The sequence below is a fragment of the Carcharhinus amblyrhynchos genome, chromosome 4 (assembly GCF_965287045.1).
Source record: "Carcharhinus amblyrhynchos chromosome 4, sCarAmb.v2.hapA, whole genome shotgun sequence".
Classification (NCBI taxonomy): domain Eukaryota; kingdom Metazoa; phylum Chordata; class Chondrichthyes; order Carcharhiniformes; family Carcharhinidae; genus Carcharhinus; species Carcharhinus amblyrhynchos.
In genome coordinates, this window is record NC_137327.1 from 86,708,678 (window position 1) to 86,733,047 (window position 24,370).

Here is a 24,370-nt window from a genome sequence, read left to right on the forward strand (position 1 = left end):
TAGATTTATTTATCAGTTTTCCCAGTGGAATTGAGAATTAATTAACGCTACGACAAAAAATATTCTTAGAAGGAACAACTGAGAGCTAGGTCTGGCTTGGGAACATTGAAAGAAAAGCCTTTAATTAATGAGGGAGACTGTTTGTTTATTTTTGTGTATTTTCAATGTGAAGGATGCCTGTAACAGGTACTGAAATGTTTTTCAAGCTCCCTCACCCAGTGACTGCATCGTGCATTTTCGAGTGAGATGTACCTTATTTTATATACATGGTAATGCTCCAGCTAGATTTCCCACTAGCATATCTTTACACAGCAGTCATCCTATGTGACATTTTGTTCCCTTGCTAGCCATCCTCATGGCTAGTACCACTGGCTATCTCTACTGTATTTTACCATTGAATCTGCAGAAAATGTACTTCTCTGCAAAAATTATCCTGCTTGTCATAAACTCTCATCTCACACTCGTCTCTGCTCCTACCTAATGCTGCAACTCCAAGAGATTGCGAACTGTTGTTTGAAATTTTCTATTTTCAAGAAGCTCCACAGGATCAAATATTTCTGCCCAGGTTGTGCAGCAACTCTTGATGTTCCCTTTCTTTCTCTGCTTTCCCTAAATCTAGAGGTTTAGATTTAAATCTAGAGAGGGGGAATTTCACAGTAACTTCATTGCAGTGTTAATGTAAGCCTTACTTGTGACTAATAAATAAACTTTAAGATAGCGAGGACTAGTTCTGTAGACTGGTGAATAGTGGGAGGAGAAATACCATAATGAAGCCAGGAAGATGGCTACATTATTAAGGGGATGGAAGAAAGAATAGCAACATGGCATCAAGAACTAGGAAAGGAAGGTGGATTAAGAATTGAGTACTGAAGACGATTGACACGTAATTAAAGGTTGTAGTTTCTTAGCAAATTTAGGGCAATTTCTGCAATTTTTCAGGAGTTCAGCATCTTGAATTTTAGTGCAATAGATTTATGGGATCTAGGTTGAGTGTACCCTAGCCAAATAAAGGTGAATTAACACATGAAGTGCACAGAACTAATGCCCATTATTTTATTCATTATGTCAAGAAATGTGAAACATGTGAAAAAAGCAGTGTTTATCCAGGAGGCGTTATCATCTCTGAAATCACGCATCTGATTGGGAGTTCAGATCAATCTGGTGAAGAGCCAAGGTAATGGTCTTTGTCTGATTAAATTTATATTTTTCCAAATGTGGCATAAAAATGTAACTTTTAGAGATTTTGTGGGGCAGACAGCCTCATTCCTGTCGCAGTCACCAACCTTTTCAGACAGACCTCTTGGGATATAGAGCTTCCAGAAATGACTCCTGGCCACTTGGTCAACTGTTCCGTTGTTAACTTGCAATAGCAAGTTAGCAGGTTGACCTCTTGCCTACTGTCGGCTTGTCCTGGTTGAGGGTTGACCAGTAAAGCTGCCAACTCAACTGACAACCACCATCTGGATGGGGTTCCCCAAAAAAACTATCTCCCTTGTCTGCTAACTGGTGTAATAGGACTAGGTTGTTTACAGGAAAGAAGTTATATCAATTAATATGAATACCCAATCTCTGGTCTCAAATGAATTAATAACTCTTGGAGCCCAATTCTCCCGAGAAAAATTCAAAGTGCTGAATTCGCGGGATAACTGGTGTAAATCACGATTGTTTTTTCAGTGGGAGTTCAGACTCAACTCTCCCCCAGTCTGTGCACTGCAGAGGTCACAATCATGATTACTGTGAAAAGCTCGGAGTGTGGGCCTATTCACGCCAGAATCTGACAGTTCTGGGCATCTGTGCGTGCGCCCCCACCCCCTGTCTTGATCACTAACCTCCCTCCAGCCCCGACCAATCCCTGTGCAGAGTGGCAGCAGGACACCCATACCACCGATCACTCTTAAGTTCCGCTCCCTTGGCACTACCTGGTGGGCAGTGTCAGGGTACCCCTTGGGCAGTGATGGGGGCGCACAGGCTGGTACTGCCAGGGTGCCCATGCCTAGGGAGCACCACCACCCACCATCACTTGATGCCCTGGGGATCCTGATTGCCCCCTCCCCCTTCATTCCAGCGGGGTCTTCCGGTAGTGTCCGGAACATGAGGAGCTACTTTAGACCTGGCCAGAGTGAAATACTCCTTGTGGGGTGGGAAATGCTATCTGGCCCAGAGAATTCAGTCCTGGGCCTGATAATGACGTTTACATTACATTACAAATAGATTAAAATCACTTACCTGGTTTTCCTGCCAGTTTCCAGCATGGTCTTGACCACACCTGGTCTCCGGTGTTAGTAGACACACATGCGTGAATCCTGCGAAGTGGCTGCCACGAGCATCTCCCAAACTGATGTGCCAAAAAAAATTAGCACATTGTGTTGGGAGAATTGGGCTCTTGATGTCTCAGGCTGGAGTCATATATAAGCGCAGCTCCATAAATCTGCTGAAACTGTATACCCTCTTCCAACCCAAAGCCTCTTGCTGCCGTGGGTATTTTATGCCCTTGAACGAAATTTAATTTACTAATAACGTTTTGATAAATCATACCAGGATTTTTTTTGTAGCAAAATGGGCATAAACCAAATATGGCAGTTCAATCTATGTCCTCTTGTTATTGTCCCCTTTGATCAATATAGTTAATTTTGCCATATTTGTTTTCTTAATCTCAATTTTGGAATAATTATATTGGATCTATTCAATTCTGGTCTAGTGAATTTCCAATTTGTTTCACAACTGACATTTGTCATCTCTGTCATCATAAATTAACTCCAGTCGTAGCATTGACTCTGAGGATTGTTGTTCTTAATTCAGACTTGTCCATTTCACCCTCTACAGCTTTGTGACTGAAAAGCTGAATACTGGAGAAACACTGTTCAGTACCGATACGGACAATCTAGTTGCAGCTCCAAGCACAGCGTCATCACCATTCGCATCGCATAATCTGTACGATGATCTCCTGGATGAAAACTGTCAAATGGCAGCAGAAGAAACTTCTGACCAGTGAGATTCTGTTTAAAAGTTAACCCACAAAATTAACAATCCTGTTTTGCCCTTTCTGTGATTGTACGTAATCTTGGCAGGAGTGGGCTGCTTGGCTGATTTGATCATGTTCCTTTTCTGTACCTGAACAAAGATTGGGTACTCGGTCTAAATGCCAGGATGGTGTGGTGGAACGTTAGTGGAAGTTGAGAGATAAGGGTCGAACGGTGGGTATGAAGATGGATGAATATTCTTAAGTCACAGTCTCAGAGCTTCAAGAGAAATCATTGATTGAATCCATCAGTTCCATGAAATATTATTTATAGCAGTGATGCATGTTGAAGATGAAGAGCAACATGTCTCTCTTTGCAGCAACAATCAAGTTATGTTCAATGTACAAGTCTTCAGCAATAATTCAGTGGAAGATTACAGCACTGGAATAACAGGACCGTAAGGTTTACAAATAGATGCTGATCAAAATTTTATTTAGGTTACACAATGCTAAATAACTACGGCCAAGCACTCAAGCCAATAAGGTGTTAGAATCATAGAACCCTACAGTGCAGAAAGAGGCCCTTCAGCCCATCGAGTCTGCACCGAACACAACCCACCCCAGTCCCTACCCCCATATCCATGCATATTATACCCACTAATCCCTCTAACCTACACATCCCTGGACACTAAGGCGCAATTTCTTAGTATGGCCAATCAACCTAACCCACAAATCTTTGGACTGTGGGAGGAAACCGGAGTACCCGGAGGAAACCCACGCAGACACGAGGAGAATGTGCAAACTCCACACAGACAGTGACCTGAGCCGGGAATCGAACCCAGGACCCTGGAGCTGTGAAGCAGCAGTGCTAACCACCGTGCTACTGTGCCGCCCTAGACAGGTCAGTGTTTCTGGATCAATGTTAACAAAGCAATAGAGATCCGCATTATTCTTGGCACCTCACAGCACCAAGGACCCAGGTTCAATTCCGGCCTCGGATCACTGTCTGTGGAGTTTGCACATTCTCCCAGTGTCTGCGTGGGTTTCCTCCGGGAACTCAGGCCTCCTCCCTCACTCCAAGTATGTGTGGGTTAGGTTGATTGGCCATGCTAAATTGCCTTTTAGTGTCAGGGGGACCAGCAGAGTTAAATATGTGGGGTTATTAGGATAGAGCTCGGGTGGGATTGTTGAGCCAAATAGCTGCCTCCTGCACTGTAGGCACTCTGATTCTATGTTGTCTGCCCACATTAAACTATTGGTTTGTAATTCTAATTTTTCCATCCATTGTCGGGATGAAGGACTACAACAACAGCTTGTGTTTATATAATGCACTCAGTGTAGTAATATCGTGTCCCAAGGACATTATCAATAGAAATATTTTTGATACTGAACAGCAGAATGAGGAAAGATGATCCAGCAACCTGCTGATCAAAGAGGGAGGGTTTTAGGAGTGTTTCAAAGAGAGAAAATGAGGTGCAGAGAGAGAGATTTGGGGTCTAGACAACTGAAGGTTTGGCTGCCAGAGCAATTTTAAAATTGGATGTACAGGAGGCAAAAGTCGGAGGATTATAGAGATTTGAAAGCCTGTTGCACTGGAGGAGGCTACAACGGATGCGTGGAAGACAGTGAGAAGCTTGAAGACCAGCATGATTTTTAGATTTGGAGTGTTGTCAGATAGGGAGAGAAGGTCAGCAAACAGAGGGGTGACTTATTGAATGAAATGTGAAGTGAGTTCATTGTGGCAGCAGAACTTTGAATGATCACAACTTTATGTAGAATGAAAGATGGAGAGGCCGGCCAGAAGAACTTTGGAATAATCAGGTTGGAGGTAACAAAAGGGTGGGTGATAGTTTCCACAGCAGATGAGATAAGTGGAGGTTGGAGCCCATTGATAGCATGGAAGTGCTAGTGGGCAATCTTGATGCAGATCTGTGCTGGAAAATCCAACTTTGGGTCATGCTCAGCACCTAATCTGACAAAAGTTGTCTGCAACTTAAGACAGTTATTGAAGATGGAAATGGTCAACAGGAAGCGGGATTTTTAAAATTAATTGACAGGATGTAGGTGACACAGGCAATAAGCACTGGCCTACCCAATCTAGGTGCCCTTAAGTAGGTGATGGTGAGTTGCCTTCTTGAACTGCTGCAGTCCCTGAGGCGTAGGTACACCCTCAGTGGTGTTAGGGAGGGAATTCCAGCATTTTGACCCAGCGACAGTGAAGGAACAGTGATATATTTCCACATCAGAATGGTGTGTGATTTGGAGTGGAACTTCCAGGTGGTAGTGTCCCCAGATATCTGCTATTATCTTGTTCATCTAGATGGTAGCAGTTGTGGGTTTGGAAGGTGCTGTCCGAGAAGTCTTGGTGAGTTCCTGCATTACGTCTTGCAAATCGTACACAATGCTGCCATTGTGCATTAGTGGCGGAGGCAGTGAATGCTTATGAAAGGGATAGCAATCAAGTGGGTTGCTTTGTCCTGGACAAGCTTCTTAAGTATTGTTGGAGTTGCACCCATCTAGTCTGGTGGGGAGGATGCCATTGAACTCTTGACTTGTGCCTTGTAGATGGTGGACAGGCTGTGGGGAGTCAGAAAATGAGTTACATGGGGCATGGTGGCAGAGTGTTTAGCATTGCTGCCTCACAGTACTAGGGACCTCATTAACATTCTGACCTCAGGCGACTGGCAGTGTGGAGTTTGCACATTCTCCCTCAGTGGCTGTGGGTTTTCTCTGCTACTCTGGTTCCCTCCCACATGCCAAAGATGTACAGGTTAGGTTGATTGGCCATACTAAATTGCCCCTTAGTGTCAGGAAGCTAGGAGAATAGGGTTATGGGGATAGGGCCTGGGCGGGATTGTTGTTGGTGCATGTTCAATGGGCCAAATGGCCTCCTTCTGTGCAGTGTAGGGACTCTGTGATTCTGGGATTCCTACTCTCGGATCTACTCTTGTAGCTACAGCATTATGTGGTTAGTCCAGTTTGGTTTCTGGTCAATGGTAACTCTCAGGATGTTGGTAATGGGGGATTCAGCAATGGTAATGGCATTGATTGTCAAGAGGCAATGGTTAGATTCTGTCTTGTTGGAGATGGCCATTGTCTGGCACTTGTGTGGCATGATATGTTACTTGCTATTTGTTAGCCCAGGCCAGGATATTGTCCGCGTCTTTCTGCATCTGGGCATGGACTGCTTCAGCATCTGAGATACGTTGAATGGTGCTGAATGTCGTGCAATCATTCCAATTCTGAACATGATGGAAGGAAGGTCAATGATGAAGCAACTAAAGGGCCTAAGACATTACTCTTTTGAGATACAAAGACAATCACTTAGTCCTCCCATTATTTAGTCGGAGGAAATTTCTGCTTATTCAATATTAGACGAGCAGTGTGACAGATCAGAGACAATTGAGAGGTCAAAGGAGGTGGTGGTGAACTAGAACAGTGTGACACTGGTATCCATGTGGAACCTGATATGATTTCTGATATCTCTGAGGGGTAACTTGTAGATCAGAAATAGAAGAATAGATCTTTGGGGAAACTGCAGGGATAACAGATAAAGATTGGGAAGAGAAGCCATTGCATCCATTCCACCCCAGAAGAGTAAAGAACTTTGTATTTTGCTATAACAAAGAACAACACAGCATGGGAAACAGGAGCTTCGGCTCAACGAGCCTGCGCCGCCATCTTAACGATGTGTTTTTCCTCCTCCACCCTTGACCCATGTCTATGCTTATGATACCCCCATTGGAAACCAGATTAAGGGGAGAATAATTTAGGGACAATTCGTTACACCAGTCAGCCTAAGAGCACATCTTTGGGGTGTGGGAGGAAACCGGAGCACCCGGAGGAAACCCGTGCAAACTCCCACAGATACTGGCCCAAATCCATGTGTCTGCACAGCTAGCAGTGATAGTCACTGAGCTGTTGTGGTGCCCATCTGCTGGTCCAGTTTTAAGCATACACAAACAACGCGAAGTACTAGGCCACTCTCGAAACATCCAAGAGCAGCCCACGCATGACCCACCGTGTGCATGCCCCTCGATAGACAAGGTGGACCGACGCACCTGCGGAGTAAAAGAGAAAAAACATCAACACATGTTACATTAGATTCCCAGGAACGTCCCGAGGCTCTGATCCTTATTTAAGACAGTCTCCTATAACCCTCCATCCCTGTTTCGCCCATGTGTCTATCTAAGTAAACCTTAAACAAGTCCAGCATGCCTGTCTCCACCACCTTACTTGGCAGTGCATTCCATACCCCCACGACCCTCTGTGTGAAAAACCTCCCTCTAGCATCCAAATTATACCTCTCCCCCCTCACCCTAAGCTCATGGCCCCTTGTGATATTTGTCTCCAATCTAGGAAAAAGCCTGCCACTGTTAACTCTATCTATACCCTTCATTATTTTATACACCTCTATCAGATGCCCCCTTAATCTCCGTCTTTCTAAGGAAAAGAGCCCCAGTTTACCCAATCTTTCCTCATAACCCAGTCCTTCCATACCAGGCAGCATCCTGATAAACCTCCTCTGCACTCTCTCCAGGGTCTCCACGTCCTTCTGGTAGTAAGGTGACCAGAACTGGACGCAGTACTCCAAATGCAGTCTAACCAATGTTCTGTACAACTGTAGCATTAGACACCAGCTCTTGTACTCTATACCCCTTCTTATAAAGGCTAGCATACCATAAGCTTCCTTCACAACCTTCTCCACCTGTGTTGCCACCTTCAGAGACTTGTGCACTTGCACTCCCAGGTCCTTCTGCATTTCTATACTCTTAATAAGTCTACCCTTTATCATGTAACTCCCCTCTACATTATTCCTTCCAAAATGCATCACCTCACATTTATCAGGATTAAATTCCATCTGCCATTTATCTGCCCAATATACCAGCCTATCTATATCCTGCTGTGTCACCTGACACTCCTCCTCACTGTCCGCCAATCCTGCCATCTTTGTGTCACCTGCAAACTTGCTGATCACACCACATACGTCCTCTTCCAAGTCATTTATATATATTACGAATAGACGTTTCATAGAGCACTCTCTACTCTCAATGTGATATATTTTCTTCCCATCCCAGCTATTTTTGTACTTCTGCTGATAAGTTTGCTTGCTTGTACAGACTTTTTGTTGTGTGTTTGCAAAAAGATCTGTCACAAATTGGCAGTGTAATATAGATCAATCCACAAAATTAGCAATTTGCTCCAAACGATCCATAAAATTGTCATTGTAGCCCTGGTTAATGGTGTCACTGTGATGCTGGGGTCAGGAATAATGCACATTTTGTTTTAAAGACTCTCTTGCTCTAATACGTTGAATAGATTATATATTTTTGTTTTATTCTCCCTTTCTATTTAGGAGTGAAATAATTGACCATTTGGATATGATTGACAACAGCTTGGCTCAAATACATTCCTCACTCAGCAACACCCGATTAAACACTAATTTGGATTTACTCAATGATGTGAGTCAAAGTGTTCATTTTTGATTCTAAAGATAATGTAATATCTGGATCTGTATCTATCTTGCTAATCATGCAGAGGATGCATTTTCCTCTATTTGCAAAAAATTGGCATGAATATTAAATGTCGCATGAGCATGCTTCGTGAGGCCTCTAGTCAAAGAGCAATGTTTGTATGGGATAGGATAATGTTAATGGTAAATTTTACAGAGGAAGACAAAGTGTTCTGAATAAGACAGCTATGATAAATCAATAGTTTAGATGATGTACAGGTCAGAACATCCCAAGTACGATTGCTGTTTGTTTAGTTAGATGGAGTCAGTAGTTGGACAGTATTGTTGATATATGTAACTGTTAGAGAGGGGAAACATTCAACCAGGATTCCTGCTGCTGATCACTAACGTTTGTGGGAAAACGTATGTGGAAGCTTGTTTAGGACCAGATCAAACCCTACTGCGAGAATCTCCATGGTGGATTATTCTGCTCGCCCTCATCAGGGCATGTTTCTGAAGATGATCACTTGTGTCAAATACTTGGTAGTGCCTGTGATCCAATACCACACCAAGACTGCCTTCAGGAGAGAGGAGAAGAAAGTGAAATCGGCAATAATAATGCTTGTTGCACCAGAAATTTCAGGAATGATTCTCTCTCAGTAGACATGCTATTGGAATGACAGTCCAGTGGAGAAACACGAGATAATTTGCAAAGAATTAGTAAAGCACAGGAGCAAAAACAGAAAATTCTGGAAGCACTCAAAGTCTGGCAGCATCCGTGGAAAGAGAAATTGAGATAATTGTTCAGGTTAATGATCTTTTCTCAGAACCCCAACACAGACATGCTAAGCCAAATGGCCTTCCTGGTTCCACATCTACTTTGTAAAGAATATTAAAAGCAATGATAGCACCCATGAGAATCAAAATGTTTTTGAAAATTTAACAATTCTGTGGTCACTCACCAAGTTAAAAGGAAAATCGCGATAGGATTGGGTTGAATGATGATTGTTAAGTATCTTGAAAAATGAGCTATTTTTCTTTTTGCACCAGTTTTTCTATTCGTGCCACATGAGAATTTTAAAACTTAACTTCCAAATTGCTGTGTAAAGCAGCCTTCGTCATTTGAGAATTTGTGGAATCTAGTGGAATAAATGTTGTTGTTCTTTCTTTACCTCTTTCGTGGGACAAAAAAAAACTTCTCAGCAAAATTATCTTGCCTTTTTTTTGCTCAAATGTAACATCATCACAAATAACCTGATCTGGACTAAACAAGTAGAAGCATTAAGTTCTGGGTAGTCGCCAACATGTACAAGATTGTCACAAACTCACTTGTCCACCACACTCGAGTAATGAGATCTTTCACATTTGAGACAAGCACAGGAGGCATTAGTGAGAGCTGACTGTGTCTTTACTGTTTTTCCCCATAGCTCTTCAACCCCTCAACTGGAGGATTAGTAACATCATATCCTGAAGTAGGACTGGACACCAGCAAGGTATTTAGACCATGGCAATGGTATTTTAAGCAGCTAGCATTTATGCCAACTGGTTTGAGAGAGGTGAGAGGAAGCGAATTGTTACCCAAATCAGCAGTTAATGAGCAGGGACATTGGACAAAATGAGTACCATGAACGCCAGAAATAAAAACTGAAAATCTTGGAAATACTCTGCAGGTTTGACACTGAGTTAAGGTTTGAGGTTGGTGACCTTTTATCGGAGCTCTGTGATGACCAGGTTTGCTTTGTATCAACAGAATGACTCTGAATGGTTATGTTCTTGTGCATCCTGTTGCTTGAGCGTATACTTGTTGCTTCTTTTGATTAACTTTAATTCCTGAATTGAGAAATACCTTGGGGCGCAATTGAACCTAGTGACACAAGTTTTTAAACTGTCAAATTGGTGTCTGTGACACGTGCATGTATTTCTGCTGGAAGATGCGTTGGGAGTTATATTTGGAGAGCCATATTTAGAAAGGGGTGTGTGTACTAGCAACAGTATGCAGAGCAGGCAGATCATTAAGTGAGTCATTATGTAATGCTGATTTGGCATCAGTGCTGCCATTTCAAAGTGTCATGCTTCATTCTAAACCCTCCCTTTAAATACCTCAATATCTGTTAAATGGCATGAAGGATTCCCCCACCACCACCACCGCCGTGTCCCCCCCCCACCACCACACACAACTCTAGTGGTGCAGTTGGCAGCAACTTGCATTTGAAAATGCACTCTTGACGTTGACAGCTTGTGAAATTATTAAACTTCATCCTGCACTGAATTCAGATCTTTAATGCTGCACTGTTGGTGTTGACCTTCATCACCAATTCTTCCCATTGCCATCTTGAGCATGATCTGGAGGACTTGTAGCTCCCCTATAGACACAGGACATCACTCCTTTTCACCAGCACCTCCAATGCAGTGCTCAAAAACATTGCTCTCTGTCATGGTCCGTCACCGTTAAATCTTCCATAACACAATGTTCACAATGATCCTGGCACCACCGGCAGCCACAGTGCATCTTTGAGTGGTACAAGCTGGCTGTAAGTAATGTAGGGCAATCACAGTATTGATCTCCCTTCTGATGTGCAGAGAGTGCCGGCTGTACTCAAACCATCTTGGAAATGCACAGACAATATTAAGTTGGCATTCTCTCTGCCATACAATTAAAAGGGTACAGATTACTTGCTTTTTTGCAATCTGCCTATTATTACCATTGAGGAGCATTTGAGTGAACTCTAATATTGAGTCACGAACTTCTTAAAAGCATGCTGTTTTGAAAGTGGGTAATTCCAGATGGAACATGCCAATAAATTACTCTGGACTCAGAAATTATTGATAAGCATGTTTTTTTTCCTGAGCTGGTAAACAACTGCCATAGGCTTGGGCGTTTTTGGATTAGTGGTCAAAATAATGGCCTTAATTCTTGATTGCAATCCTTTTGAGGGAGCAGGGTATTAAGTGGAAACAGAATTAATCATCTGACATATCAAAGCCTATCATCCTCGCTGCCTAGTGTCACATTTGACTGAAAACCATGGGCTGGCTTTCAGCAAGCCGGTGTCTCAGGAGCTGAGGGGAAAACTGTTCCAACAACATTGAGCTTGCTGTTACTCAGAATTTTGGAATTGCTTATTTGCTGGATATCTTTTTCTCATCAGTATAGAAGATTATGGGTTGTAACTCAGTTACTGGATTTGTTCTTGCAGAAGGCAAATGGACAAAATTGCAGAATTCCACAAGAGGAACGAGATTACACAGGATTACAGACTGAACAAGGTCAGCTGCCCTTGGTCATTTTGCAGTAAATTTCTGATTAATATTCTGATAAAATATAGGGAAAGAAATGACTTCATTAGAATTGCAGAATTCTAAACCGCGCAAATAGGAAAAGCCCAGCTTGGTTTGGGTTAGAACATCGGGAAATGCCTGGACCCACTGGCATCATTGTTTGTTTTTCAGGATTTGATGGTATAAATATGTGTGTATACCTGATTACCCACACATCATTTGGTTTCTGTAAATTATTCTTTTGCTTTCTCTTTTTAGATGAAATTGAAAGGAGAGATTGCAACAATCTGCCTCTCTCAAAGGAGGATGTGAAGGGGACAGATGAGACGGATATGCTACCAACCTTGTTGGAACTGGCAGAAGAGGCTAGTGATACCTTTTTTCCCAGTGACATCTCCATTTTTAACAATGACACTTCGAGCCAAAGATCCAAGCTGATCTGCAGCTAGATGGTAGCTAACCATTCACTATCATGGGTGCAATCCATTGAAATGGGCAGCAACCATCTAGGCAGTGTGTTCTTTCGCTTGGGCTTAATGAGTTTAGCATTGTAACGCTTTCCAGCCCTTGAGTAAGCAGAATTATTTACAAACCAATAGCCTAAAAGTGACCTTGCATTTTCTTTCCTTCTTGATGTAACTTAACATGAATAGCAAATAGACCGGTGTTTAACTAAATAGGCAGGACTTCATCGGGCTAAGAAGCAGCCAATTTCTGTAAACACAACTTTTCCTTCCCCCAAAGTACTTTAATCTGGTAACCTGCAGCTCTGGTTGAATGCACATATCACACATAGTTTAGTAATGCAGTGAAGTACAATAATGATTCAGTGGAAAATAGGCGAGGGTTTGGGAAGTAAGTAGAGACTATGTTAGATAGAAAGTTACTTGCTATTAAATTTGGTGTCCTTTCCAGTAAAGCTGCTGTTTGAGTTGATGCCAGATTTGCATTAGTTACTGTATGTTGTTGTGAGATATATTAGATAGTGAGTATGAAATAGATTTTATAAAATTTGCACTCCAGTGGCCTATCAGCATAGGAAGCTTGCAAACTGGACCTCACAGTATGACCTTGCTGTCTCATCTGTGATCCCAAGCAGCCTGGAACTTTAGTCTCTGCCAGATTGAAATGTGAATATCATTTGGATTTCTGCAGGGTCAGCTCAGTACACAGTAATCCACTTCCTGCATCATGCCAAATTCTGCCCAACACACAGCCAACACTGACCACTTATGATCCACATTGGACGTGAACCACCAATCATCACCATCTCAAAGAAGAAGTTGTAGAGCCTGACAGAAGCCTACTGAGATGAATATAGCAAGAAATTGGAAAAAGATGTTATAATTACCATCCTTAAATATCTCCACACTCACTTCTGCAGAGCTATCTACAAAGCAGCCAACAGAACCATTCCAAGCGATACCTCTGTGTCTATACCTCACCTGGAATAGGGTGAGCTTCTTTGCTCCAATTCTCCACTGACCCAGACATGGCAGACTATCTGATTGAATCCCTGTACTGTACTCACTAGGCCTGATGGGAAAAGACAACAAAGAACCTAGGCTTCATTTGCTCTAGTCAGACATTTTGGAGAGTCCACTGCCACCTTGGAGCAGCACAGCAACTGTTGACATTAAGCTGGCATTAAAATCTTGGCATTCTAACTTCCCAAAACCTGGCAGGGACCACTGGCCAATATCCTTGCTGTCTTTATGCTTCAAGATATTCGAGAATCTAATCCCACAGTGGATCAACACAGAAGTGGAGAACACCCTGAGTGCACACCAAGCAGGCTTTCAACAAGAAGGAAGAACATGTGATCAGACCCTTGCATTAATTGCTTTCAAAGGAATCTCAAAAGGGGCAATTGTCCTTGACTTCATTGCAACATGTGGTGTAGTCTTACTTGACCAATTTGTCAAAATACCAAACGTTCTTCCATGGTTACGATGCCATTGAACTGCTACTCCAGGTCAGATGGTTCAGGGACGCTTCAGTTCAGATGATGACTAGCACCTGGTGGAAACAGATGAATGGGCTACAGCAAGTGTCTACCTTTGCCCTAGCTCTTTGCAACACTAAAAAGCTAGCTCCAACCCAGTCCCGGAGGTTTATCTAGGCAGGTGACACTTGCTGTGGCATAACAGGCTGATTTTCTCCAATCTGGAATCTGCGTTTAAAAAATGATATTGCAAAGCTGGCTGATTACGGCGTGACATGATGCCTACAACTGAGCACCAGTAAAACATTCTCTAACATGTTCCACCTTCATCATGCCAGTGCAAAAAGGATCTGACCATCACTCTATGGCCAGAGATTGAAGATTGATCACCACCCTGTTTATCTATGTACCACTCTTGACAGAACCCTTGCATACAGATGACACCTCCATCAAGCCTGCAAAAAGAAAATTAAAACCCGCAACAATCACTTCAGTAAACTGGCCCGTACCTCGTGAGGATCACAGGCCAAGACCCTGGGGATCTCTGCTCTTGCCATCATGTATTCAACTGCAGAATACAGGGCACCTGTATGATACCAATTTGCCCACACCAGAAGTATTGATGTCCAAGTCAACAATGTGCATTCCCACAGGTACTCTTCAACCCTGGCTCCCAGTGTCAAACAACGTTGCTTCCCCATACCCACACACCAGGAGCATAATTGAAACAGGCAAACTACTTTAATCCAAGCCTACCTTTATTCTAATGACCTCTTCAACTCAATAACGGTACACCTTCCTTCATGCCACCTCATACGGTTAAATTTCAAGGGGTAACAGCTGTGTACCTGTGATGTGGAGGTGCCAGTGTTGGACTCGGGTGGACAAGATGAGAGGTCACACGACACCAGGTTATAGTCCAACAGATTTATTTGAAATCAGGTGAAGTTCACCTGACAAAGGAACAGTGCTCCGAAAGCTTATGATTTCAAATAAACCTTTTGGATTATAACCTGGTGTCATGTGATCTCTCAACTGAGTATTTATGACAGGAGTAAGGATCCACAACCCCACTGCTTGTCCATTTGATTTTCATCTCCCAGGGTGACCATGGATCATTTTCAGTTATCTCCAGACTGGCCAAGGCCTCTGTGCAGTCACCCAACATCTGACTGGTGCAATCCAACAATAACTCACCTTGTTGAGTGTCCCCTCTGCTGACTAAACTTGAATACAGGCTCATAGAACTCCAGCTAGTCACTGATGAGGCTATTACTTGGCTCTGTGAGTTTGCACATGCTGAGTAAATATAGGACTGTATACTCACCTGTGCTATCTGCAATTCTGTTCCTGATCATTCATTCAGCTTTTTTAACAGAAAAATGTTAATTCTTACTACTTTCTGTCTTTATTTCTTCATTTCTTACTACTTCTGTCATATTAAGGTGCCTCTCATTATTTGATTCTATTAGAGGGCCACAATCTGCCTTAAACAGGGTGAATTCTTTGGAATTGTGAATAAAATAAGACAAAAATCCAGCAAACCTATCAGTATCAGACCGTGTATAGTCTGACAAATAGCCAGCAGGACAGTCAACATCTGAAGTTAGCACATTGTATGAGTTGCTATTCCTGCTGTCTTACTAAATGCTCAGACCTCACACTTCATGAAAATCTAGAGGCAGCAGAGGTCCAGAAAGACTTTGGGTGTAAAGGTACATAGATCATCAAAATGCTGTGAATAGGTATAGAAAATAATCCAAGTCTTTTTTTAAATTTGTTAACCAGCATTAATTGCCTTTGAAAACATGGTGGTGAGCTGCCTTCTTGAGCCACTGTAGACCAGACAGTGGATCCTGTCATTGGTAGATACTGTTGGTGTTGAGCTAATGGAATGCTAACTTTTATATCTCGAGACCTACATACAAGGGGATAAGGGGTCCTGCTGCAGCTATACAAAGCCCTGGTTAGACCACACTTAGAGCGCTGAAAATTTCTGGGTGCTTTAATTGGGAATGATATATTTACCTAGAATGAAGTGGCACTTATGCTTATCAGAATAAGACCTGGATGCCAGAGTAAAATTATGAGGGGCTATCACACAAACTAGGCTTATACTCCAGGAGGTTGAAAGACTGGAGTGATTTTGTCTAAGTTTCAAGCTATTAAAGGTATGGGATGGATAAAAACACTATTTTTCCTGGTGGTGTAGTACAGTACATGGGACAAAGTGAAAAGTCTAGAGCCACACCTTCCAGGAGTCAAATTAGAAAATGCTTCTACAGATAATAGATGTATGAGTTTGAAACTCTTCCTTAAATGGCAATTGGTGCTGGATTATTCATTTCAAATCAAAGATTGATAAATTTTTATTAATCAATGCTATTAATTAATTAGTGGAAATGTGGAACTAGATTGCAGATCTGCCTTAATCTCATTAAATAGCATGGTTCAGGCTTAAGATGCTTGAAATAATTAAATTACGGATGTGGATGTTGCTGGCTAGGTCAGCATTTATTGCCCATCCCTAGTTGCCCTTAACATGTTGGTGGTGCGCTGCCTTCTTGAATCCCCAAATGGCCAACTCTTGCTTCTCTGCCATTTTCAGTGTCTGTGATCTTTTTATCACATTTGACTGTGGAGCTTTTTAAAATTCCTCTTTTTTTAAATTTGTTGATTTTCTCCTCTTTCGAACAATTGAAAACATTCTTGAATAAGCTTTGACATGTTTGCAGTACTCTGTTTCTAGCAGGAGCCACTGGATAATGATCAGGAGCGGAAAGTTTGTAGGAAATTCTTGAACCTTATCATTCGTAGCTTAACTTGAGAACCAAAATACTTGACTGTCTGTTCTGGTGACTTGGTGTGGCAATAGTTGTTTCCTACTGAGCTAGATGACATATCCTTTATTCAGCATATGCCACAAGTTCTTTGGGATGGAAATCTGCAGTCCTTCCCCGGTCTGGCTTATGTGTAACTCCATAGCCACAGTAATGTGGTTGACTCTCAACTGCCCTCTGAAATGGCCTGGCAAGGCATTCAGTGGGCAACTAGGGATGGGCAATAAATGCTGCCCCAGCCAGCAACACCCATGTCCCAAATGAGAGAAGAAACATGAACACCATCGAGCTTGGGGAATTTCATAGCAATTTCATTGCAGTGTTAATGTAAGCCTTACTTCTGACTAATAAATGAACTTTTAGCTTTACTTGAGGTTTATAGTCCAGCCTCCCTAAAACAAATGATGAGGCTCCATAAGTTAAAGCGTCCATGGGCAACTACCTTTTCCACAAGAGTCAGTTACAAAGTGCTGCTTATAATCCATTAACACAGTAACTTTTCAATAATTAATGAGCCATTTAAAGGATTCTGAAGACTTGAGTCAAAATTGGATCTTCAAGCATCTTGTTTTTGCCCTGTACTATGTACATTATATCCTACCAGAGAGTCACTGTGGATTCAGAAAGGGATGATTAAGGACTGATCGTACCAACTGATTGGCTCCAAACACAGGTGGTGAGCAAAATGTAACCCTCTATGCTTTTAAATGCCTTTATCAATAACACCATCAGTGGAGATGGTCCCTGGAAAGCTCTCTCCATGTTTAGGTGTCTAAATAAAATTAATTGAAATGGTCAAATGTTGTTGATGGAAGCGAGATGGGGCAAATTCCGTCTTCTCTGTTCCAAATGGGGTCAAGCTAGGATGCAGTTATGCTTCTTGTAAACTAAACAGGATTTTAAAATCAGATTTGGGACTAATGAACAGCTTTTCAACCTTAGAGGACTAAAAGTTTGTTTATTTGCTGATATGGCTAATTTATTTCCCATAATAATTTGCAAACAACAGTTAGTCTGCAATTTTACATAACTAGGAGCCTTAATAAGATAATGGTATTCTTCCAACCATCCTCAGGCAAGATTTAGACTCCATCAGCTGGCGCTGTTTGATTCTGGCTGTGGATAGATTTACCTACGTGGGTAGCAATCTGTTAAGAGAAGTCCATATTAATACAGAAACATTTTCTAGAATTTCCAAAGCCAGTTTATCTTTTGACAAACTTCATGAGCTGCTTTAGGACAGGAGGGGGATTGACCTGCAGACCAAGCTCAACATCTTTTGGGTAGTTGTTCTGCCAACTCTGCTTTATGCCTGTGAAACTTTGGTAATGCACCAACTCTGCATTAAGAAAGAGAATCACTTTCGCTTAAACTGCCCAAGACAAATCTGATGAAGAGGTTAAATCTCTGACACCAATTTTTTTTAAAAAGCTGACATGCCAAGCATGAATGATCCAATCGTGAAATGATCGCCAGGTCATGTGGTGTGACTGTCTGATGAACAAATGCTGAAGATCTTTTTTATTGTGCATTGTCAACAGAAAACTGTTAACAAAACCGATATGAAAACTGCCTAAAAGCAACACTGAAGCAGTGCATGTTGATGTGCGTAAGTGGAAACAAATTATTCAAGACAACAAATGGTGAAAAATCATCTGTGAATTCACCTTCTTACTTTTGGGCCTGTGGCATTGTTAATGCTGAAAATAAACCTCCGATGAGGAAGTTTTTTGCTTGAAAAATCAATATTCTCCACTTGGTTTGTCTGAAATCTGCCATTTTATTTATAGATACTCATTCCAAGTAAAGATCAGTCACCAGAATGCTTATCATTTTACCTTCCACTTTGTGTAATGGAGAAATCACCTAGAATATTTGTGAACAGTTTTGGTCACCTTACCTAAGGAAGGATATGCTTACCATTTGAGAGTGCAACAAATGTTCACCAAATAGGATAATTCCATTATCCCAGGAATCTATGAGATTAAGGACTCGGGGCATTTATGCTTTAGAGCTCAGAAGAAAGAGAGGTGATCTCTTTGAAAGGTACAAAATTCTTATATAGCTTGACAGATTAGATCCAGGAAGGATTTTTCCCCTGACTGTTGTGTTTAGAAACAGGAGACATCATCTTGGAATAAAGGGTAGACCATTTAGGGTTGAGATCAGGAAGAATTTCTTCACTCAGAGGATGGTGGATCTTTGGAAATATATGTCCCAGAGAGCTGTGAAGGGCTCTTCAATTATTATGATTGAGACAGAAATCAATAGATATTTATACATCAAAGACATCAAGAGATATAGGAAGAGTGTGGGAAAATGGCATTAAGGTAGAAGGTTAGCCATGAATAGTTGAATGGTGAAGTAGGCTTAAGGGGCCAAATGGCCTGCGGTTCCTATTTCAAACAGTTCCACAAAATGTTGGGGGATGTATTGGCGACTCCATCGCTATTGAAAAATTTGAGGCCTATTGTGTAGTAACCTGATGTTTCCTCCTACTCCCTCCCCAAGATGGAAGAATTATGTGGCTACAAATTCACCAAGCAAGAGCACTACACACAGACATTAGAGTTTGCCATATAGGGGTTAAAGTAAACCCTTCCTGGATTGGCCTGGAAGTTAAACTAATCATTCATTCCCTGAAAATTGGACTTGGAAGTGTAATCCTCAACTTTTAAAATGTCTGGATCATGATCGATTGACACAAAAGGGCTGCCTTAGTCTAATTTAGGCCCTGGAGGTTCAAAGGGTTGTAACTGAGTTTTCCTTCACCTGTCTTCCCTCAATCAAAAGTCATATAGTGGATTCTTAAACCAGTTATTTGGTAGATAAAATTGACTGTGCACTACTTAATAAACACTCCTTGCATAGGTCAGTGTTGGAATAATTTACCAATACTGCAAATAAAGGTTAAAAAAAATTTTAAAAATACCCTTGTCAGTATTTTAGATAGCTTTACTTGATTTCATGGCTACTGGTTAAGGGGAGCAAGAAGATGAAAGGAAAGTCACTAACTTAAACCAACAGCTATCCACCGTGTTCACTTAATGCAAATCCAGATTATGTTGGCCTGAACCTGCCAATCTGAAACTATCTTTACGAAAGAAAAGGTTTGTTTTGTATAAGCTGTATTTGTGATTATGTTTTATTCTGTAATTTACATTTAAAATAAGATGTTGACGGTGTTAAAAGTATGCTGCTTTCTGCTCCATGGTTTCCAAGTTTCTGTTTTGAACGCACGTCCTATTGATTCCATCTGGTTGGTTAGAATGAATGCCCAATATTAGAGAGTATTCCATTGTAGTTATTTCAGCATCAAGTGCTGCATGTCACATGGCTTCAAAAGTAATGCCTTTTACAAGTGCATCTCTATTGATGTCCAGTTACACTCTGAAAAATGCAAGTAATGATGTTATCTCATTAGTTCTGTTGTGTTCATTGTTTTAATTTCAAAGCCAACTTAAGAGGAAGGTTTATTTTAATGTAGGCTTCTGACACTGAGCATTGCCCAGCTCTGCTCCACCCACCAACACCCCCAGGCTCTCAGCTAGAGTACATGTTAGGGAACACACCCATGATTGTCCAAGTCTGTTGAATGTAATACATTAGGAAAAATAAAAGTTATAGCTTCCCAACAAGTATTTGGAGACTGGGTTAAGGTTGCCCTTTATTATGATGACCTGAACTTGGCTTGAGATGGGCTAAGGGTTTTTGTGTGCCTATTTGCTGGCTGAGAGGGTGCAGTAAGTTGTTGTAATTGCCTCCTATGCACAAGAAAATGTTACTGTTTTGAAAAAAAACTGCCATTGATATCAAAATATTAATAGCAACATGAACCGTTTGTGCTTTATCAACCATACCTTGGTTAATGGTTACTAAATAAATATTTTCTTGCAAATGAAATGTCCTTTCCCTTGATATCTCTGTAATCTTGATATTGTGATAGTTGAAGGTTGGGAATTGGGCAGCAAAAGGCTACTCTGAAATGGAGATTGTGTCTTGTAGTCACCAGCAGGCAAAGTAGCACAGAGTCATACCTTCTGTGTTAGTTTAACAATGAAGTATTAAACTGAAGCTTCAATCAGCATCCGAAGGTGTCCCTTTTTGCTCGAACAGTATTATACAGTATCTTGAAAGGCCTTTTCACTTGTGCATAGGAACTACTTTACCTTCTGCTTCTTATTCTAGATGTAAATAGGATTTTTCTTCTGAACCTTTTTTTAAAAGGTATGTGGTTTTGTACAGACAAGTCTGAAGAAATGTTTAATGTATCAATTTTGCACACTTAATGCTGTTTATGTGCACTACACTAATAAACTAATATGTGTACTGGACAGATTTAAATCCATGTTATCAAATGTTTGATAAAGTATATTTCTTACGGTGGCTGTGTATTAATAAATGTAATGCAAAATGCTAGTGGACTGTGTGGGTTTCTGTGTATAAAATCCTATTTTTAAACCAACCAAAAATGATGATGCTAGGGTGTGGAATTACATTCTGTTTCTGCTGTTGTACGCTTTGAGTAGTCTCCAGAAGTAGAGATGCAAACTAAAGCTCCCTGTTTTCTAAGATCAAGCATAGCACCTTGTGAAAGTTGTCCTTTATAACTAGAATTAAAGTGGAAATCATCCTTTCCTGACGAGACTTAAATTGAGAGTTGCTGGTCTGCCAGTGGAAAAGTGCAGAATGTCAGTTCAGAAAATAGCTGCCATTATCACCTTGATATCGGATTTGAAATGTAATATACAATTGGGAGATCCTACTCTTACATAATGAACACAATTTTTTTTACAAGAGAGAACCACCCTGTTTAGAAGAAAAGTATGAAAAATGTTCAATTAATCAAACTTCTAAATGGAGACTGACAAATTTTACATGAAGATAAGCAATAGGAAAATAAATCAATGTTGAGGCACAAATCCTAAATCACGTGAGAAGGAAGAAACTGAAATTGGTGGAATTTGAAATAAAAGCAGAAAATGCTGAAAATACACAGTCAACCTATCAGCATCAGAGAAAATATAGTTTGAAAGAGTTGTGGCGAGGCATGAGGTGTTTTGTACAGATGCTGACAGATCGACATATTTCCAACTTGTTTTTGATTTCATGTGAAATTCTTCTGTTCCATTCCTTTGAATTCTGGATTGTGAAATGATGTACTTGACAACTGTGCCATGTGAACCTATCCTCCCGAATCACTTCTATTTAAGTTTTGTTGTGGGGATAGGCAGAGTCTGTGAATGAACTGCTGTTCTTACTAACTGGCTCACTGACCTCACTGTATTCTTGGTGGAATATTCTTCTTTTAAGATCAAGAGTGACAACTTGAGCACTGTCCTGAAACACACACCAAGTCTCATTTTGAATTTCTCAAATAATGTAGAATTTATCGATAATTTTGCTCCTGTTATCCTCTAGCCAGCACTACCCAGGACTTCCATTATATGTGGGGTGGCACAGTGGTTAGCATTGCTGCCTCAGTGCCAAGGACCTGGATTTGATTCCAGGTTTGGGTCACTGTCTGTGTGCAGGTTGTACATTCTCCCTGTGATTGCGTGGGCTTCCTCAGGGTACTCCAGTTTCCTCCCACAGTTTGAAACGTGCTGACTCGGTGCATTGACCCAAACAGGTGCCAAGTGTGACAACTAGGGGAATTTCACAGTAATTTCATTGCAGTGTTAATGTAAGCCTTACTTATGACTAATAATAAATAAACTTCACTTGTATTTCAGCAAAAGTGGCCACAGAAGTTGAGTCCAGGCAGGTGTGGCATCACTAGAGAGCATTTGGCACTGCTTCCTTCCAAATTTCTTCCTGTATAATCCCATTTTAATGTTTCGTACTCAGTGTGACCCAGGTATCAAAATTGAGGACAGGGATGTTGCTAATTCTGTGTGGAATTGATGGAGGGGAGGTTATACTGAGTAGTGGGTGGGGGATCAAATGGCAGAGATACAGTAAGAAAAGAAGACTTGGACCCCCACTGTTTCACAATGGTGTTGAGGGCAGCAATCCCCAGAGCTCTTTAGTTAAAATCAGAATCCCTACAGTGCATAAGGAAGCCATTCAGCCCATTCAGCCTGCACTGACAAAAAACCCATCCTATCCCCATAACACTGCATAGTTACCCTGCTTGTCTCCCTGACATGAAGGGAGAATTTAGCATAGCCAATCAATCTAACCTGCACATCTTTGGATTGTGGGAGGAAACCAGAGCACCTGGAGGAAACCCATGCAGGCACAGTGAGGACATGCAATCTCCACACAGTAAGTGACCCGAGGCTGGAATTGAACCCATGAAAGCTCGTGATTCCAAATAAACCTGTTGGACTTCAACCTGGTATTGTGAGACTTCTTACTGTGGAAATAAAAGGGATAGTAAATCATATTCAAAAACAGTTTGTTTCAATTTTTCTCCCCTTAAGTTGACTGCAGCTCTCAATGGGAATAATTCTTAATGCATGAACATGAAACATTTACAGGCCTATTGGAAAAGAGCAGGGAAATCTGCTTGTGTCTAAGGGATAGGTCTACCCAAAGTCTCCTCCATGCCATCTCATGCCCCCTACTCACTCCCTATGTCCATTTATAGATTCACGCCACGTCCATATCCACTCACCCAATATCCACTGTGGGCCAACCTCTGGGGCTATTTTGATACGAGGAAGATAAACTTCCAACAATCTAATACATCTCTTGCTCATGCACACTTGAAACCCATTCAAACTTTTAAATCTCCCCAAGTAGTTAATGTCTAACAAAAACAATTTTTTATTCTGATCCTACATCTTGCACAATGAATCCTTTAATAACTTTTGAAACCCAGCCAAGGACTTATTGGCACATTAATAGTCCCTCTGAAAACAACAAAGAACTCTAATTAAAATTGCAAGACTAGATGGTCTGTCAATCAAAATAGCCGAGGAAAAGGTTATTTTTAAACTCAGACAGTTTAAGACTTTGTTTAAAGAGCAGAGGTTTAAAAAACAAATCAGATCTTGACACTTAAATAGACTTTATAGGCATTTCAAGAGCATTTATGCCTGCTCTCTAAATTTCTGACTCCTATACAGCTGGTTAAGATGATTGCAGCAACTAAAATGGGGTCCGTTTGAAGTCAACACTAAGTTCAATTGGCCCTCCTGTGTGAATTGCAGCTTGCCCTAATGACAAAAATTGGACCTTCTGTAAAGAGGGGAGGAGGGATGGGATCTTTACATGTGGGTCTATTTTAAAGGTCCAAAATCCGGCTCTTCGTGTTTACAGAGTAATTTTTATGGTTCCATCTGTTGAACAGACCGAAGCAGTGGGATTAGTTTTGTATTGCTTGAGGAGAGAGCTGGCACTGAACATGAATAATCAGGATTGCAATCCAATGTCATCAGCTGGAGGCCCAAACCATTTTGATGGTGGGATTTCATTTATATTCTATGGGCAAGCTGCCCATGTATTTGCGGTGCTGATAAACTGCTTGTTCAGGTAGTAAATCTAATGGATACATTTAAAGTAAGCTTGTACTATTAAAGGGAGGTGGTTTTTCAGTTGTGTATGGCAAGAACAATTTGTAAATTGCTGAGAAATTCAACTCGCAGGGCTCTCTTTTTTGTTAGTAGTGTTGTGAATGCATCAGGAAGGAAGTCCTCATTCCTTCTGATTCTGGATGGGTGACTAAATAACCCAGTTAGTGGACATAGCAAGAGATTTGCACAGCATATCAATGTCTCTTTACATCAAGGGCCTGACTAGTACACAAAGAGCTCCTCAATTTGACTAAGCAGAGAAACCTTTCTGTCTGTTTGAAGCTTTGCAACACAACACGTTTGTCCCAGGACTCTTAATCCTTTCTCCCCCATGGCACAGGCCTCTCCTCCAATAACAACATGACACATAGT

The 24,370-nt window shown here is 41.3% G+C and overlaps 1 protein-coding gene across 3 annotated transcripts in view; it reads left to right on the forward strand.

The window, feature by feature from the left end:
- Positions 1-20,894, forward strand: part of LOC145342167 (heat shock factor protein 1-like) — a 64,352-nt gene extending 43,458 nt beyond the window's left edge. The window contains exons 8-13 of one of the 3 annotated variants that reach the window (XM_080187461.1): positions 1,071-1,174; positions 2,824-2,988; positions 8,316-8,421; positions 9,839-9,904; positions 11,609-11,678; positions 11,949-20,894. In XM_080187461.1, the coding sequence (XP_080043587.1) occupies positions 1,071-1,174; positions 2,824-2,988; positions 8,316-8,421; positions 9,839-9,904; positions 11,609-11,678; positions 11,949-12,139 (702 nt within the window). In that variant the 3' untranslated portion in view covers positions 12,140-20,894. The remainder of the gene's footprint in view (positions 1-1,070; positions 1,175-2,823; positions 2,989-8,315; positions 8,422-9,838; positions 9,905-11,608; positions 11,679-11,948) is intronic. The other 2 variants (XM_080187462.1, XM_080187463.1) reach the window with 2 other exon arrangements.
- The last annotated feature ends 3,476 nt before the right edge of the window (positions 20,895-24,370 follow it).